General features: G+C 37.8%; 1 protein-coding gene across 1 annotated transcript in view; it reads left to right on the top strand.

Moving 5' to 3' along the window:
• The first annotated feature begins 53 nt into the window (after positions 1-53).
• DMGDH (dimethylglycine dehydrogenase) overlaps positions 54-17,237 on the top strand; it is a 39,458-nt gene continuing 22,274 nt past the window's right edge. Inside the window, exons 1-7 of the mRNA XM_066569309.1 lie at positions 54-130; positions 1,951-2,116; positions 6,909-7,007; positions 8,222-8,386; positions 8,832-9,036; positions 15,525-15,773; positions 17,035-17,233. Of these exons, the coding sequence (XP_066425406.1) occupies positions 54-130; positions 1,951-2,116; positions 6,909-7,007; positions 8,222-8,386; positions 8,832-9,036; positions 15,525-15,773; positions 17,035-17,233 (1,160 nt within the window). The remainder of the gene's footprint in view (positions 131-1,950; positions 2,117-6,908; positions 7,008-8,221; positions 8,387-8,831; positions 9,037-15,524; positions 15,774-17,034; positions 17,234-17,237) is intronic.

The following is a 17,237-nucleotide window of genomic DNA, read 5'->3' as shown; positions in this document are numbered from 1 at the left end:
GCGGCGGAGAGCGGCGCGGAGCCAGCGCTCTCCATCCCTGCGGCGTGTGCGGGATGAGCGCGGTGCTGCGGGGAGCCCTGCGGCGGCTGCGGCCCCCGCGCCGGCCCGGGCCCCTCGGCGCCCAGGGGCGGTGAGTGCGGGCCGGGCCGGGCCGGGCCGGGCAGGGGGCGCGGGCAGAGGGGCTGGTCGCGGTGGCGGCCCCCGTGCCGCTGCTGTCCGGGATGCGCAGAAGGGGCGCTGGTGGCGGGAGCCAGCTCCGGCTGCGGCACCTGTGGCCAGAGGTGCCTCTCTGCGCCTCGCACTGCTGCGCCAAAGCCGGAACCAGCCCGGGGTGCGTTGCTGACCTGGTGTAACAAGGTCCCTTCTGTTGTCTTCTGGGCCATACCGATAAGCAAACAGTGGCCGGTTTTAACTGGCACGATCAAACATCTGGGTGACCTGTTTAGTTCACTGGGAAGGTGAACGCCGGATTCTTGCCAGACTCCTGGGCAAAGGTTTTAAAAATCTGAAAGGCACATGAGGAGATTTCAAATCCACAGCATAAAAGAACAATAAGAAAAGTCTTTATGCTTGACCTTGGTTACCCTGTGCCTCAAAATTCAGTAGAGAAGCAGGTGTAAGTGCCGCACATCTGGCTGTTAAACAGCTTACTGTTAACTTGCAAAAATTAATATGTAATCAGAAAAAAGAACCTGTGCATGTGTGTGGTGCACCAAATACAGAACAGCTGTGGTGTCCTGTGCTCCCACTTATTTTAGTTTTCATTCACCACCATTTATTGTATAAGCATGGTGCACGTTCTGCCTGCAATTGCATTTAAAATATTATAAGATCTCCATTCATAAGACATAAAACTGGTAGCCTTTATTTCTGAGTGGGAGACGTGGGAGACTAGTTATACATTAGAAAGTCTGTTGCCAGAGAAGTTGAAAGTATACGAGGAGGAGAGATAAAATTGAGTATAGATTAACTGGAGAGAAAGATACTGTTGATTCATGGTAGTCTGTACTGCTGTTGTAATAACACGTGCTACCTTGTCTCACATCCAAAAAAATTGCTTCTTAAAAATTTGTGATAGATTTCCACATATGGCTTGCTGCTTGGCTGTCTGTGGATGAGGCAGTAGAGAGGAGGATCACTTGCAGAAGAATAGAGCTGCTTATGGCAGCAGTTCTGGTTTACACTGAACTCAAGTAGTTTTGAAAGTACAGTGTGGAGCAGCAGGTGTGAGCCATTGACAAAAACCTGTTTCTATAATGTTTTCTCTTAAGCAAAGTAGGAGATGCCAACTCTGGGAATAGCTCAGTTGTTTAGAGCATGGTGCAAATAACACCAGGGTTGTGAATTCACTCTCTGCATGGGCCATTCACTTAGAAGTTAGATTTGATGTTCATTGTGCGTACCTTCCAAACTCAGAATATTTTGTGACTCTGTGAACATGGCAAAATAGACAGAACATGAAAGTAAGTATCCAGCTTTTTTCTTCATGAACATGTATACTGGCTTAGTCTACTGACATTGGTTTTAGAAATTTATTAAGGGGACTTAATAAGTAAGTATTTTTAAAGCCTATTTGTTGCACATGCTAGAGTACTTTGGAAAAGTCAGGTTTTCATATTGTCATGTTATGCATCAGCTTCTTTTTGAGAAATAGGATCTACATATAAGGGTATATTGGATAAATAATATCTAAAGTTGCAAGTGGCAGCAAAATTGTTTTGGTGTTTTCTGTTTTGTTTTTTTTTTCTATTACAGCTGTTTACCTATATGACCCTCAGACAACATTTACTTTAAAAGTGGATGTGAGTGAACAGGTTCAGTCTTAAGCTATGTGTGTAAACTCCCAAGTAGAAACCCATGTGTATTATGGTTGAAGCTGTAAACAAAAGAAATGGGGAAAAGTTTGACTTTTTCTAACTGTCTGTAATTTTTTTCTTTTTTTTTTTTTAGTAAAGAAGCCTCATCTCCTTCCTTAGGGAAAGACAGGGCAGACACAGTGATCATCGGAGGTGGTTGTGTTGGTGTGAGTCTAGCCTATCACTTGGCTAAAGCTGGCTTGAAAGATGTTGTTCTGCTAGAAAAATCTGAGCTCACTGCAGGATCTACCTGGCATGCAGTAAGAAATATTTTGTTCATGTCTCAAATTAACAGTCGTTTGTGTATACAATGGTAGTGCAAGTTTCCTTACCTTTTTATTCCTTCTCTTTCATGCCGTTGCTGACATTACATAAAATCTTGGAGGAGCAAAGGTAACAAATAGACACTCTGGGTTTTTTTAAGCCTGCATATTGTCTGCATTCTAAGGACAAGAACTAAAAAGACATACGTGTAATAATGTCAGGGTACCAACACCTCCTTTAATAATGGTAATCACATGGTCATACTGGTTCACGATGTGCATTTATGTAATTACATATTTTCTGAATCTATATCTGGAGAAGTAATGTAACAAAATTAAATAAAGCTTGCCACAATAATACAGTAATGGATGCTTTTCCCATTTATTTCCAGCTATTCTTAAGTGAAATTGGGAGATTCTTATCTCTGTATGTAGCAACACAAAAGAGCAGAAACCCAATAGTTTGATGTCTCTAGATCTACTCTGTTCAGACAACAGAGCATTTATGCAATAATTTACATTTCAGAGGACAAATTAATTAATTATATTTTATTTGCATTCTCATACTTCTCCCAGAGGATGAAGTCTGAAGTCTGTAATGTTTCATCTTAGTGCAGATGTTTTGTGTTTTTTGGGGTTTTTGAGAGAACAATGTTAAAAAATGAAATGAAAAAAAAAATCATTGCCTGCAGTGTATAAGTAGTATACTTCATTTTACTTGCTTTTCAATAAACAAAGCAAAAGAAACCACGCTGTGTGTAGTAAGAAGAAACAACATTCAGTAATTGTACAATACAACAGTGTGGCAAACAGAGCAACGCCATGTTAAATGCCAGATCATGCATCTTGTGTATTGAATCATAACTACAAAATAGAGGCACAGACTGAATTTTATTTGCTCAATGCATATACAAAACAATATGTTTGTAAAAAAACCAATAAAAATCCCCTAGTTCTATAAGGAACCAGAATCATGAATGTTGTTGTTACTGAATGTTTCCTGTGTTCTTGTTGTTACACTCACTCACCCTTACTGCTCATAGCAGTATTAAAGCAACCCTTCTTCCAGTACTTTTTCCCAGACTTCTTAGTGAGTGCAACACTAAGCCCTGAGTGAGGGTCAGTTTCAAAGGTAAGGAGCTGGAGCTCAGCAGAGAAAATGCCTGCACTACCAAAATTGACAGAGATGCCTCATGACACCTCTTAGAAGGAATTTGATGCAATTAACACAGCAAAATCCCTAGTTATGGGCCATGTTAAAATAGATGACTACATGGTATCTTCTCATTTTCTTCATTGTCTCTTTTCATTGAACTCACTATTAGAGGACTTTGTCTGAAGATGAAAAAGTTGGTGACGTCTGTTTCAAATGGGTAGAAAGATCAAAACTATGACAGTGAGTTCCTTGTTATACCAGATACTCTGTTTTTATCAGTGTTTTCCTCACAAAATACAGAAGACACTAAATACAGATGACAGTTACACATCCTGTTAAGATGTGGAATGGCACATAGCACATTGGCTGCAGCCACAAATGTTGAAAGTCTGGTTCAGATGTTGCTGCAGTACACCACATTTTACCTCTTAGAAGGTCCAGGAAGGTCCTGCCAGAGTTCAGGATCATGTTTCAGATAGCTAATATTCCTGCTGGTGTTGCTGCCAAAACTTTCTTTCACTTCTCAGGTCTGAGATAACTTTGACTGACTTTCATATGTGCTATTAAGACAGCACAACAAATATGCACATTTTTATATTACCAGTTATGAAAAGATGTAACAGAGTGAGTTATTACATGTTATATTATACTTTGTCTTGCAACACGCCATTGATTTTGCTGCTGACAGTAAAGCACAGCACAAGTCAAATAATAATTTGTTACAATTTGGTCACACTTGCAAGAAGAAAAAGTTGAGTGTATAACAGTGTTAATAACATTTTCCTTCAGAAAGCTAATTTAATAATGGCATTAGAATAAAATCTGAAACTGGTTGAATTAGAACAAAACTGGTGCATGAACTTTTCAGCATTTAAAAATTTCAACGATAGAAATGCTTTAAAATATTTTTGTCAATTCTTATAGCAAAGTTGCCATTCTTTAAATTATTTTTTGTTTATGTACAATAACAAAATCTCTTAGAAAAATGGAGTAAAGCCTAGTGAAAAATCTCCTTCTACTACAAGAATGGTTCACACTGAAATTCAGGAGAACATGTAGATGCCTTGGGAAAGCAGCTGGGCCAGAACAAATTCACAACTGAATTCTAGAGCAGTATACTGGTGACAGAGCAGGAAAAAGCTGAAAATCAGGGAATTTAGAAAAGTTACCTGTGTATGTGAAGGGGATATTAGGAAAGCCAAGCCTCATCTAAATATAAGATTTGTGAGGAAAATGAAAGGCAACACGAACTGCTTCTACTCCTGCATTAATAGCAAAAGGCTGAAAAAATGAAAATAAGGGAATGAGGTGAGTAATTCAGTCACAATTTACACTCATAAGGTCTCAGTGCCTTCTTGCCTCTGGTTTAAAGGAGGAGAGTAACTACAGGCAATGGATGAGGACCAAACCAGGGATTACTGGAGTAATTTGGCACGTGCTCATGTGTTGGAGCAGACCAGCTGCATCCAATAATGCTGCTGATTCATGGCAAGGCCACAGATGTATCACATTTGAAATACTACTGAAATTGGTGGAGGTGCCAGAGATTTGGCAAAGGACATATATATGACTTTTAGAAAAAGCCAAAGGACTGAGCAGAGGAGCTAAAGGTCAGCTACCCCTAATCTGGTTCTTCAGAAAATCATTGAGTGAGTCCCAGGTCCATAAAGGAGAAAAAAAAGTGATTTGCAAGAGACAAAATAAATTTGCAAAGAATAAATCATCTCAGATCAAATCTGATTGCTGTCTATTATGGAATATTATGAATTCTTAGACATGGGGAGATCAGTGGATGAGACTTACCTAGATTTTAGCAAGACTTTAGACACCCTCTCCCACACTATCCATTTATTCAGCTGAAGATGTTATAGTCTGTGTGCCTGGACAGCTAGAAAGTTAAAAGACTCTTTGGATGTCTGGGTTTAGAGGGTGAATGGGTCATATTCTACCCAAATCCTGGAAATAAGTGGAATGTCACGGGAATCTGCCCTGGGACCCAACCTGTTTAAAGTCCTTATCAGTAATTTGGAGTAGGTGATGAAGCACATGCTCATCAACTTTTGAAGTTTACACCAAACTGTGAGGAGCAGACAATTCACTCAAGGGCAGGGCAACCATGCTGAGGGACCTAGGCAAACTGCAAGGATGAAAGGACAGTTTTATGGAATTTATCAAGGCCAAATGTAAAGTTCCATATGAATCTAGGAAAGTAGAGCAGCCACTGTCTTTTAAGATTCTCAAAGAATCTGGAAAAAATCTTGAGAAATGTGGTCTGATCTTGTAGCTGACCCTGCTTTGAATATGAAATTTAAGAGTAATCTCCTAAGGACCCATTCAATGTTTTTGTTTCATTAAAATTATTGTATGATTTTATTATCTTAATTTTTATTTAGTGAAATCAGGTTATAGCTGTCTGCCAGCTGCACTCTTGAAATCAGAAACATTTATTATCTCAACCCAAAAGGTGTTAAGTGCATTTAAACTTCTTTTCTTCACTTGAAAGTGTAAGAGATTGAAGTATTTATTTAATCCCTGCAATTAAATGCTCTTGAATATATATGGGTTTTGTAGCTAACTTGCAAGTGATTTGTGACTCATTTAGTTCAAAATGACTACACTAATAGTGACCACTAAAATGGAATTTCCTTACATCTGGAAGATTTATTAGTACATTTGGAAGAATAACAGAAGACCATAAAATGTTTACATAAATAAAAGAATACAGGAAAAACCAAAATGAGATAACAAAATTTACAAGTAGAAGTAAATTAATTACTCTTAGACATTGTTCATGGCTAAGGAAATTTAAATATTTCAATGCCTATTTTATTTCTTCATTCTGTACACACTGAAAAAAGGCCCTTAAAACACATTTTTTGATAAACAGACAAGTTTCAGCTAAAAACTCAGCACTGAAACAGCCCTGGGGCTTACTCTAAGGTAATTTTAATAAATGTGTTCACAACATGTACATACTTGTATCAAATGAGATAAAAATCACATTTAGTCAAATATCTAGTTTTCAGCTGTGTCCTGTATGATGCTAATGGTTCAATATGATAATAAGAAATGAACAAGGAATATTTTTTCCAGACTATTAATTTAGCCCAAGGACTTCCTGAAATCATCATACCTGCTTTGTTCTTCATGGGGCCCTTGCTAGATGAATCTCCCTCCTGTAGGTTTCTGTGATCTCTTCTTAAACTCAGATTGTAATGAAAATTGCCAAAAATACTTTTAGTCAAATTTATGAATAGACTATAGATAGAACTGTAAAATATTATACTGACAAATGATTAATTTTACACTCTTTTCCACTGGATTATCTGGGCATTTCAATAATCTGGTGCACTATGATATTGTATATAAATTGAGATCTCAGATAGGCTAGAACAACTGCAACACTATCATGGGTTGGCAGACTTGGTGAGAAAAGACAGATGGGAAAACACCTGTGCAGGATACAGAAATGGTTAAAGTACAGAAAATACTTTATTTTTATTTTTGTAGCAGTTGGCTCTATCCATGTGTTGTTTTTCTTTGCAGTATCTTGGCAGTTCCTTTTTAAATGACAGTTGGAAGGAAGGCAAGAACACTGCATTTCTAATCTATTGTTCCTATTTCTTATTTGAGGCTGGTTTAACTACTTATTTTCATCCTGGAATAAACCTGAAGAAAATCCATGCTTACAGCATCAAACTCTATGAAAAGCTGGAAGAAGAGACAGGACAGGTAATCCCCTTAACCTTTGAAGTGTTAATTCAGTGCAATACCAATTGTATCAATAGTCTTACAAAAAAGTGTAGTTGATAATGGTGTGAAGTAGCAGTATATACCTTTTTATTGAAATACATTCTTCTTCATACCCAGTCACTACATTTTGTAGATAGTTTCCCAGATCCCTCTACAGTTTAGGAAAATGGTGCTCATAAAACATCTCAAGACACAACAGAGAGTCTGCAACTTTAACTTGATAAAGGAGCTAAAATAGTATAAGGAATCTGGAATGAACAGATTGATTATGATACATTCCTGCCTTAAATATGTCTGCTTAAAAATTTATATGATATTATGCTATCTCTACTTGAGAAGATTGCTGCAATTCTTTGTGTCCCTTTCAGCATTTTTATTTAGTGACTTAAGGAATGGATATGTGGTGAAACACAGGAGTCATCTTTTTCATTTGACATCTCTCAGCCTTATACATTTCATTTATTTAACTTGTGCTTGTTTTGGACAGCAGCAGAAATTGAATGAACCTCACTTTACTAGTCTACAAATTTCATATATTTTTAATATTTGTCATAAAATGTTTTTTTCTTCTTTCTGCTACTCAACTAGATAAGCTGGCACATCAGATTATCATTGTGAGTTCTAGTGAAAGACTTATTCAGCCTTATCACTGTCCTGTGAGATAACATAGAAAAGGTGAAGAAAAGTAAGCATTCAGTGTCCAGCTCTGTAAGGATGTTAATTTATTAAAAAGACAAAACCAGCGAGTGTTTTTTCATTGTGTTTATAAAGGTGCTTAGTTAAATACATTCAATAGGAAGTCATGCCAATGACAGCTTTTAAAATAAAGTATATAATATATACTTATTTTTGAGAAGTATCTGATTCTACTTTTGAAAGTGAGTGCATATATCAAGTATATACTAGTTGTTAGTAAAAATGGATGTATCATGGCATTCAATGAATACTTCTTTCAACTGTTTTGAAGATTGTATGTATTAAGTTAGGAAGCTAATTTGATAACTTCATGAAAAATTATTTTTTCTAGGAGTCTATATCCAAGGCCTCTTCCTTCAAGGGCCCATAGCTTACTTGCATTTTTCTTAATGACGTTAGTGGAAAAATTCCTGTAGATTCCTCTGAGCACAGAAAAAATACATATATGGCAATCAGCAAAGGTTCTTTCAGTAATTTGCTGTTTCTCTTTGATTTAGCCTGTGGGGTTTCATCAGCCTGGCAGTATCAGAATTGCTTCAACCCCTACTAGGGTGGATGAATTCAAATACCAAATGACTCGTGCTGGTTGGCACCCAACAGAGCAATATTTAATCACACCTGAGAAAGTGCAAGAGCTATTTCCCTTATTGAACATGGATAAGGTAAAGAAGCTAGTTTTATGATATGTAACTTCTGTTGCACTTAAATATTGGTCTGTCAGAAATATACATGAACAGTCTCCTTTCTTTTTACAAATTGTGCAACAGATTCTTGTTTTTCATTGGAAAAAAGATGTATCGTAGCCTAAAATCAGAACTTGTGAATTTTATGCATACTGTCTGTTAGAGTACGTACTATTAATTACTGTATCTGTAATATTATAATATTAAAGAATTGCAACCTTTGATTGCATGGGAGATCTGGGGAATTTGACTGTCATAGGCCATTGTTAGGTTGGGTAAAATTATTATATATTTTGAAAATTTCTTTGATTTCCTAAAGTTTACTATATTCAAGTAAGAAAGTAGTTTTGTTTTTTTTAAAAAAACAATCTAATTTTGATAAATTGTACTTTCTTTCATTTTGGGGGATTTTACCTCCATTTAGGTTTTGGCTGGCCTGTATAACCCTGGAGACGGTCATATTGATCCTTATTCTCTAACTATGGCCTTGGCTGCAGGAGCCAGAAAATATGGTGCTCAACTAAATTATCCTGTGCAAGTGACTAATCTGAACTCCCGATCAGATGGGACATGGGAAGTTGAAACTCCACTTGGAATAATCCAAGCAAAGAGAATTGTGAATACTGCAGGTAAGGTTTATTATAAGCTTTAGAGCGCTTTTCAGATTTACGTACTAGCTAACACAAAGCACCTGTACTGAATTATGTGAGTTACATGTATAGGGAATATATGTGTTCTTGAACATTCCCTTGGTTTGTGGTTGGCACATATTTCTTCACAGTATGGTGAAAATTTAGCTCTTATATTTATTGCCCTTGAATAGGCATTAAAAATATTTGCCCTGATTTGTCTCCAGCAGTTAGTTATCAGACTGCCCTCTTAGGTTTTTTGTAGCAAAAGAGACCTTTAGTAGTCTACAATAAGTTGTGTAGGAGAGAGTCCAGGTCTAGAGTCACAGAATCATAGAATATACAAAGTTGGAAAAGACCCACAAGGATCAGAGACTCCAACTCCTGGCCCTGCATAGCAACATCCCTAAGAGTCACACCATTTTCCTGAGAGTATTGTTCAAACACTTCTTGAACTCTGTCAGGCTGGTGCTGGGACTACTTCCCTGGGGAGCCTGTTCCAGTGCCCAATAGGTGAACTGTCCATGTCTCTAAAACCTAATGAAACATCCTAGGATGCAGATGGAATGTACACACGAAATAGAAATAACTTCACTGTTTCTTTTAAGAGACTGAGAATTTGACCTTGCCTATTTCACTACGATCTTTCTCCAAGGTTTAACTCTATCCACACACATACCCTTGAAATGGAAGATTTTTATGTTGTCCTTTGAGTCACATTTTAAACATGTGCTTGGCTTAACAGTGCATTTTTTGTATGTCATAAAAATTGCCTAACTCAGGGGAGCTTGTATTTACATATCCTAATGTTATTCTTCATTGTGTTAAAGAGGCCAAACTGATGTTTCTGCTTCAAGGAACTTTTGGGCAAGTGTCCTTTGGAATTGTGTTTATTTTCCTAAGCAATTTAATAAGTCTAAAAACCTGTATTAAATCTAAATTTATTCGTTTATTATTCTGCTGCTTTATACAAGTGTAGAAAAATTAATTATTGGTGAAAGGTCTTATGTGAAGCATGCTTTCTGCTTCCTAGTAGAAGATTTTCTGTTTTCTGTTGTTTCAAAACATGCTGAATATTTACCATATAGATTAAAGTTTTGCCGACTCTGCCTCAAACTGGATCATATCTGCATTTTTAGGGCATTAGTCCCGCATACCTCCCATTGCAGTGAATCATCAGGCTTCAGTTGGAAGCTGTGTTATACCAAGCTGACTTTCTTACTCAGATGGACAAGTGAACTGAGAGCAAGAATAAACCTTTTTGATTCCTTTCTCTATGTTTGCAGTGGAACAGAAAAAAAAATAAAAGCACCTATTTCTAGTGCAAGACAGATAAAATGAAGTTAAGTGAGACAGGGACTCTTGTTGGGGGGTAAAATACCATCGGTGACAATTGGAATTATGAAGGAATTGGACTGGAAGGATAATAGGTTGGGAGAGAAAAATGCCTTGGAAAGATTTCTGGAAGTGATTAGGAGCACTGGCAACAAGTGGAACAGTTAGATAATACAGGACTTACTGAATAAGGAAGCTCCAACTGGGAGTGAATGGCAGCAGTAGGGATGACACCAGAGAGATAGTGGGAAGGTATCTGATTTGTTTCATTAAGGAAACTGAAGCTAGGAGCTTTTCAGATGAAATTATTAGTAAGGATACTCAAGCAATGGTTGTATGGGAAACCTAGTGGAAAACTGACCTGCTTAAGCATGAAAGACTGGTGAAATATGTCATAGAAATGGAAGGGTAGATAGGAGTGCATTGGAAGGAAGAGAAGGCTGCTGGGACAGAACTTGACAAGTGAGGGAGACTGACTAGCACATGGTGACAAAATAGCTGAAGAAGGATGTAAGGACTGGAGTAAAAGTAGAATTTGAGATAGCATTAAAAAAAGAGAAATTTAGAGACAGTGGGATCAAACAGCTGGACTCTCAGAGGATGTGCTTTAGAGGTCTTTCTTTCAGATTCTGGGATATAGACAACCCTGTCTTCCAGGCTTTTGGTAAAGACCCACGGGAAAACCCATGGAAAAGTGCACTTTCTTATATATGCTTTCCATACATTGGTGATTAGCTGCTATTGCTATATGCCTCGTTAAAATAACAAGACTCTGAGGCTCTAAGCTTGCTCATGAGTGCCACATAATGAATTTTGGAGAGAAAGAGGATTAGAAGAGTTTAGTAAGCTTTTTAGAAGGCAATCAGCCACACAACCAGGGAAACCAAATTTTAAAAAATTTATGTAAATCACAAAGTCAAGCACTTGGAAAATGAGAGGTGTCAATATTTGATTGCCTTTGGACTGACAGGTCATATCTTTCAGGCATGAACTATGGAACAGCATTCAGTTACAAAATCACAAGCTCTCTTACAAATAGGATCCTTATGTCATTTCTTACACAGTGTGGATATATTGGTCTGGAACAGATCTAAGATTATGAAAGGGAAAGGCAGCTCTCTTGGCAATCAGACTTATTTAGGCCACAAAATTCCAGACGCTCATTATTCCCACCTATTCTCTCTGCATCGTAAGGATGAATTATCACAGATGTAGTAATTTTCTTATATTTTTGTAGTATAGTTATCTTTCTTTGGCTAATATATCAAGTTGATATTAGGCAGGGTTTTCTGGTAAATATTTTTCAGAGCTTATTTGCAAATATTAGAATGCACTCTTGTGGACTTTTCATAAGTCTTTTTTTCATTATTTAATAAGTTTTTAAATCAACAATGTATTTACTTAATTCTCCTGTGTAGTTAACTGTTCAGCCAAAATGAATATTTGAAGCACATATTGCTTAACATTCTGGCTAATGATGTAAAATCAATACTGTATAACACATATCTCTTATAAATGTTTTCTCAGATAACATTAATTCTTTTTCTCAGCCTTGCCTCATTCCACTACAGATCATGACTTATATAATTTTAGGCTCATGTTGCAGAGAAAAATACATCAGAAGGCTCTTTACATTCCCTTTCCTCCTCCCCGCCTCACCCTGCAACTGACATCTGCTGTAGAACTGGAACAAACTAGTTCCAACCAATCTTTAGCTGTTCCTTATGTGAGATTTCCATTTTAGAGGAAAGCAGATGCCTGATAAATAATCCCTGACATGAAGCAACCATACTGAGCCTGCTGAAGTTAATTGCAGCCTATTTATAATGGAATGTTTGATTAAAGTCTCAAAAAATGTGAATTTTGTCTGTATATACAGTGTGGGTGTGTGTATATAAGCATGTATTTTCAGACATGCATGTGCTATATATACAAGCATTTATATATAGTGGCAGAAGATTCTCTTTTTCAAAACCAAGAAATAGTCAGATGACATACTTTGGCAGATATGTTAAGTAATACTACCACTAAATATTTCAGCATCAGATGTTTGCAGTGTCTACAATTTAATCTTCACAAATATCCTAGAGATATAATGGATGCCTTCATTTATCTCTACTATGTGTGATATGACTTGACATCTGCTTCCAATTAGAATTTTGTTTCAGAGAATGTATTCTTCTTTTTGCCATTTTTGTTTTTGTTCAAACACCTTAAACAAAGAAACTGTAGTATTTTTCTTTTAGTAAATGTCACCTTTTGTTATTTTAAGCAATTAAAAAAGTACTTATCATGTGTGACTTTTTTAGAATAACCGGGCTGTAAATTTTATTTTAAACAAACCTAACTATTTGTCTCTTACTTAAAAACACTTTCAAATTAGCTTGGTGTGTAATGTTATTCTCAAAATCTAATTGCTAAGAAATTTCTTATTATTAAGAAAGAAACAAAGCTCTTTCAAAGACCTATTTTTCTGCAGCTTTAACTTCTTCTGTTCTCTGTGGATCACTAGCTCACCTTACCTTAAAATAGTTTTATTTGTAGGTGACACAGAAATGCCCAAATCAAAAGGAGCTCCCTAAAGATTGTTAGCTGCCACTTAAATCCACATTTGCATGTCTCCTGTGTAATGAAGGAAACCCTTGCATATGTGCTAGAAATGCAGATTTATTCAATTTTTTTCATTGTCTTCTGTATAGGAGAACATAAGTAATGTTTCATTAGCCTTGAAGGATGTTTTGGATCACCCTATGGCACAATCATGCCTCAACGAATTTAACTGACATAACAAATGTTCTGGCAATGAGTCTCTCCAAATGCTGAGATGCCATTTAGAAGCAAAAGCCTTACATATGACAACTGCAACAGGTGCTAGTTTCTAGCATTTACTGGGCAAGGGCTTTTAGCTGAACAGATCTCTTGAAGGTGATGCTGAATTTCCTCTGCTGCTTTTCCTTACCTGGCTGTCAGTAACTGTTAAGTGAAAAACCACAGAAAATGTTTTCCTTGAAACTTCACATTTTTTTAAAACCATGGTGTTAGGCCCTGTGGCTGGTTTGTAACATTAAATAAGAGACTGACAGCCATCCTGGCACAGGGGAATGGCACAAGGCCAGCACAGCCCAATTCAACTTTCCTAATTGTCCTGGCTTCAAGCCATGCCGGAGGTGAGAGGATGTATTCCCAGTTAATGTCAGCAAGTGGCATGAGCCAGCTGCTCCCCACAGGACAGGGAGCCAAGCAGGGAAACAAGGGTGGCTGAGCCAGCGAGGGCTCTGTCCGGCAGGGCACAGGGGACTGAGCAGGGGAGGCCCAGGACCTGCAGCTGGGGTAAGCCCGTGGTCCAGGCCTCCAGATGGACTTGTGAAGATGGGGCACAGTCAGATCAATAGTGATGATGCCAGGCTGAGGCCGAGCCAGGAATGTTACCACAGGTCAGGAACAGGCCTCGTGACGGTAACCGAGGTCAAATGATGCCCGCCAATCAATAAGCAGGACTGTAGAGTTGAGACTGAGCTGAGGTCAAGCTGAGAAGTAGTCCACGGATCAGGGTCTGGATCAATGAGTTCCATGGCCAGGCACAGGCATGGTTGTGACAGAGCTGTAAACAGGCACACAATCAAACCAGCTCAGACAGGTTCTGAAGGACCTGAGCTGACCTGGAATGGGACTCCTGTGCCCACAGGTATGGGTGGACATGCCTGGTGAAGCTATTCAAGCTCATTTATGCCTTTTGGTGTCCTTGGGGCACAGAAATTTTGACCAGGTCTTGGAGAGTAATTGAAGAAAGAGGTAGGAGAATTTGGTTAAGACAAGTAAACAGCAAAAAGGAAGAAAAGTTGACATTAAGCTGGGCAGCATGAAGTCTATGTCCCAGGAGAAGGGACAGCTGTGTTAGGGAGAAAATCTTGCTGGAGATATTTTGTCTTAAGCAGTTTGGAGTCAGCTGGTTACCGAGGAACCAGGCTGACTTGCCTTCTTTTGCTTGGTGCCATATGGCACACAGCCATTTATTTGGAAGGCCCTGCTACCTCTTCATTGTCTTTCATTTTGTCTTCCTCCAACCCTCACTCCAAAACTCCCCTGAAACTCTTATTTAATTGGATTTTCCCCTTTCATTCCCACTCTTGAGACCTCTGGTCCTTGATAAAAAAGTCAGGAGAGTGGGCTTGAGGGATATTCAAAGCAGCTTAGAGCAGCTGCCGTTCCAATCAGTTGTACCTGTCTGGTTCCCAAGTCTGTTCTGTTCCAACCTCACAGCAGATGTGAGAGCCATGATGCAGAGCCCAAACTAGTGTTTGGCAGTTAAGTGGTTTCCACTCCTTCATTCTGACACAGATACTTCACTAAGTGAGTGTGCCTTACCAATTTAACCTTAAAACAGGAGAATTAGGTCTTTTCTGACTTCTGTCTCACGGTATGCATGAAGGATCTTGAGCCAGCTGCAGAGGCAGGGAAATGGTTGCTTGCATTTTCTGGTCAGAGTCTGTATCAGAACTTCTAATGTGATTGCTGTGGGAGAGCACACTTGTCTATTCACCAATACAAGCATCATTATGAATTGAATCCTGTGTGAGACATTAATTAATGTGAGTCACATGATGCATATGAAAAAGGAGAGAAACTCCAATTCCTGAGGTCAGTTGCCTGAAAAGTACTACCTTAGTCTGTTGGGATGTTAGGACTTAACTAGTGTACTGTTAAAACATGCTAGCTCATTTGGTTGATAGTAAGGGGCTTGGTTGACCCTTCTAATGTAAGTTAATTTATTCTGGATTTTAAGTGTCTCTAACTTTACTAGGAGTACACTGCAGACCTACTTTACTGAAATAAGCCATGGGGTTTCTGGAACTGTTATTGAAATTCTCTTCTGAACTTTTAGAAGTCTAATTTATAATTTACTAGTTATATTTTGATATGTGCATACTATAATAATATATAATAGTATAATTAGGAAAAGAGGACATGGAATTATGGAAGGAAAAAATATGCTAGTAATATGAAAAATGAAGTGAAAATTAGAAGTATGGGGGAAAAAATTGTCGCACATAAAAGCACAGTGTGTACTGTAAATATTTTACTGTCATTTTCCATTCACTGAAATGAATGTTTGAATATTTCTATTTTGGTTTTGTTTTTTTTTTCTTCTCTAGGCTTCTGGGCCCGTGATGTAGGCAAGATGATTGGCCTGCAACACCCTCTAATACCTGTTCATCATCAGTATGTTGTAACATCAACTATACCTGAAGTGAAAGCCCTAAAAACAGAATTGCCTGTGATCCGTGACTTAGAAGGATCATACTATCTAAGGCAAGAAAGGGATGGTCTTTTGTTTGGTCCGTATGAAAGTGAGGAGAAAATGAAGCTCCAGGAGTCATGGGTAACAAATGGAGTCCCACCAGGTGACTAAGAACATTAAATCTTTAAACATAATAAGCACTAGCACACATTTTAATGTGCATAAATCCCAGGCTGTCATGCTGCCTTATGTGACAGAAAATATAAAATATTTGCAATATTGTAATTTGATTGTAATTTGCAATTAAAATCATGCAATATTTTGCATGATTGTAATGCAAAAACTTTTTTCAAAGAATAGTTGTAACTCTAGTGATAAAAGATAACAGAAATACCAATGTAATGTAAGAAAAGCCTGCTACAATGTAGTCTTACCCTACTTCCTGAAGAGTTGCTTGTGTGTTTAAATTAGAGGAGTCACCAAATCTGCGCTATATAGCCTTTTTTGCCTGAATAGAAATTTTTCTTACAATTTTCTCCAGCATGCTGACAGGGGCCCTGGATATTTATTGATACCCCCGAGATAATGTGATTGTCAAATAGGAACAGCAAAGGAATGTCTTAGACAAAATGCTGTGCTTAGATATAAGTGCAAGAGAGCTGTAAATATGTATAGAATACAAAGATGTCCTATGTCATACAGCTGCTTACTAAAAACCATTATAAATTGTTGTTTTATATCTAGGCTCCAGCTTTCCATTCACTTCCAGACAAAAAGTTATATGAAGTCATTAGTATTGCTGTTTTAAAAAACATAGTATTTCCTAAGGAGGGGCAGTTAAGACAGTTCAGTTCTGGGTAGCCCTGTCATGGCTTCTGGATCTTACTGTCTCCAGTAGCATCAAGTGCCTCTCCATAATGATGTTCAGCCATGCTTAGAGTCCAGGCTGAGGGGTGAAATGTACCCAGAAATTTGTATGATTTCATGGAAACCATAAGCAGATACAGGAAGTACCTTTTTTCCCCTCCTCAAATTATTGGCATATTGAGAAAAATAAGTGAGTCTTATTAATGTAGAAGAAAGTTTCTGTGTATCTTCACTTCCTTTCTACTTCATTGTTGAATTTGCATGACCTTAGGGTTAAACAAATATGTATAAAGGATAGTATAATTGCAGTGACAAATAAACTTGGTCCTGCAGGTAACTAGGTTTTTATGCATGCCATTTTTCCTATGTAGGACAGCAAAGGCTTGAACATATGCACTAATTATTATCATAAAACTTTTATATATAGATAGCTGTATTGATATAGATAGCTGTATTGTATAGACACCTATATTTATATATAGATACTATAGCTGTATTTAAAATGTATGTGCTCTCTGTGTAAATAAGTATATATAATGAGTCAATTACTTGTGCAGGATTTGGAAAAGAACTTTTTGAGTCTGATTTAGACAGAATAATGGAGCATATCGAGGCTGCTATGGAAATGGTCCCTGTTTTGAGAAAAGCAGACATCGTAAACACAATTTCAGGTCCTATCACCTATTCTCCAGACATTCTTCCTATGGTGGGACCACATCAGGGTGTCAGAAATTACTGGGTAGCTATTGGTTTCGGGTGA

Source organism: Molothrus aeneus, chromosome Z, assembly GCF_037042795.1.
Source record: "Molothrus aeneus isolate 106 chromosome Z, BPBGC_Maene_1.0, whole genome shotgun sequence".
Taxonomy (NCBI): domain Eukaryota; kingdom Metazoa; phylum Chordata; class Aves; order Passeriformes; family Icteridae; genus Molothrus; species Molothrus aeneus.
The sequence above is the reverse complement of the archived record's forward strand: the minus strand, read 5'-3'. Positions and strand labels throughout refer to the sequence as shown.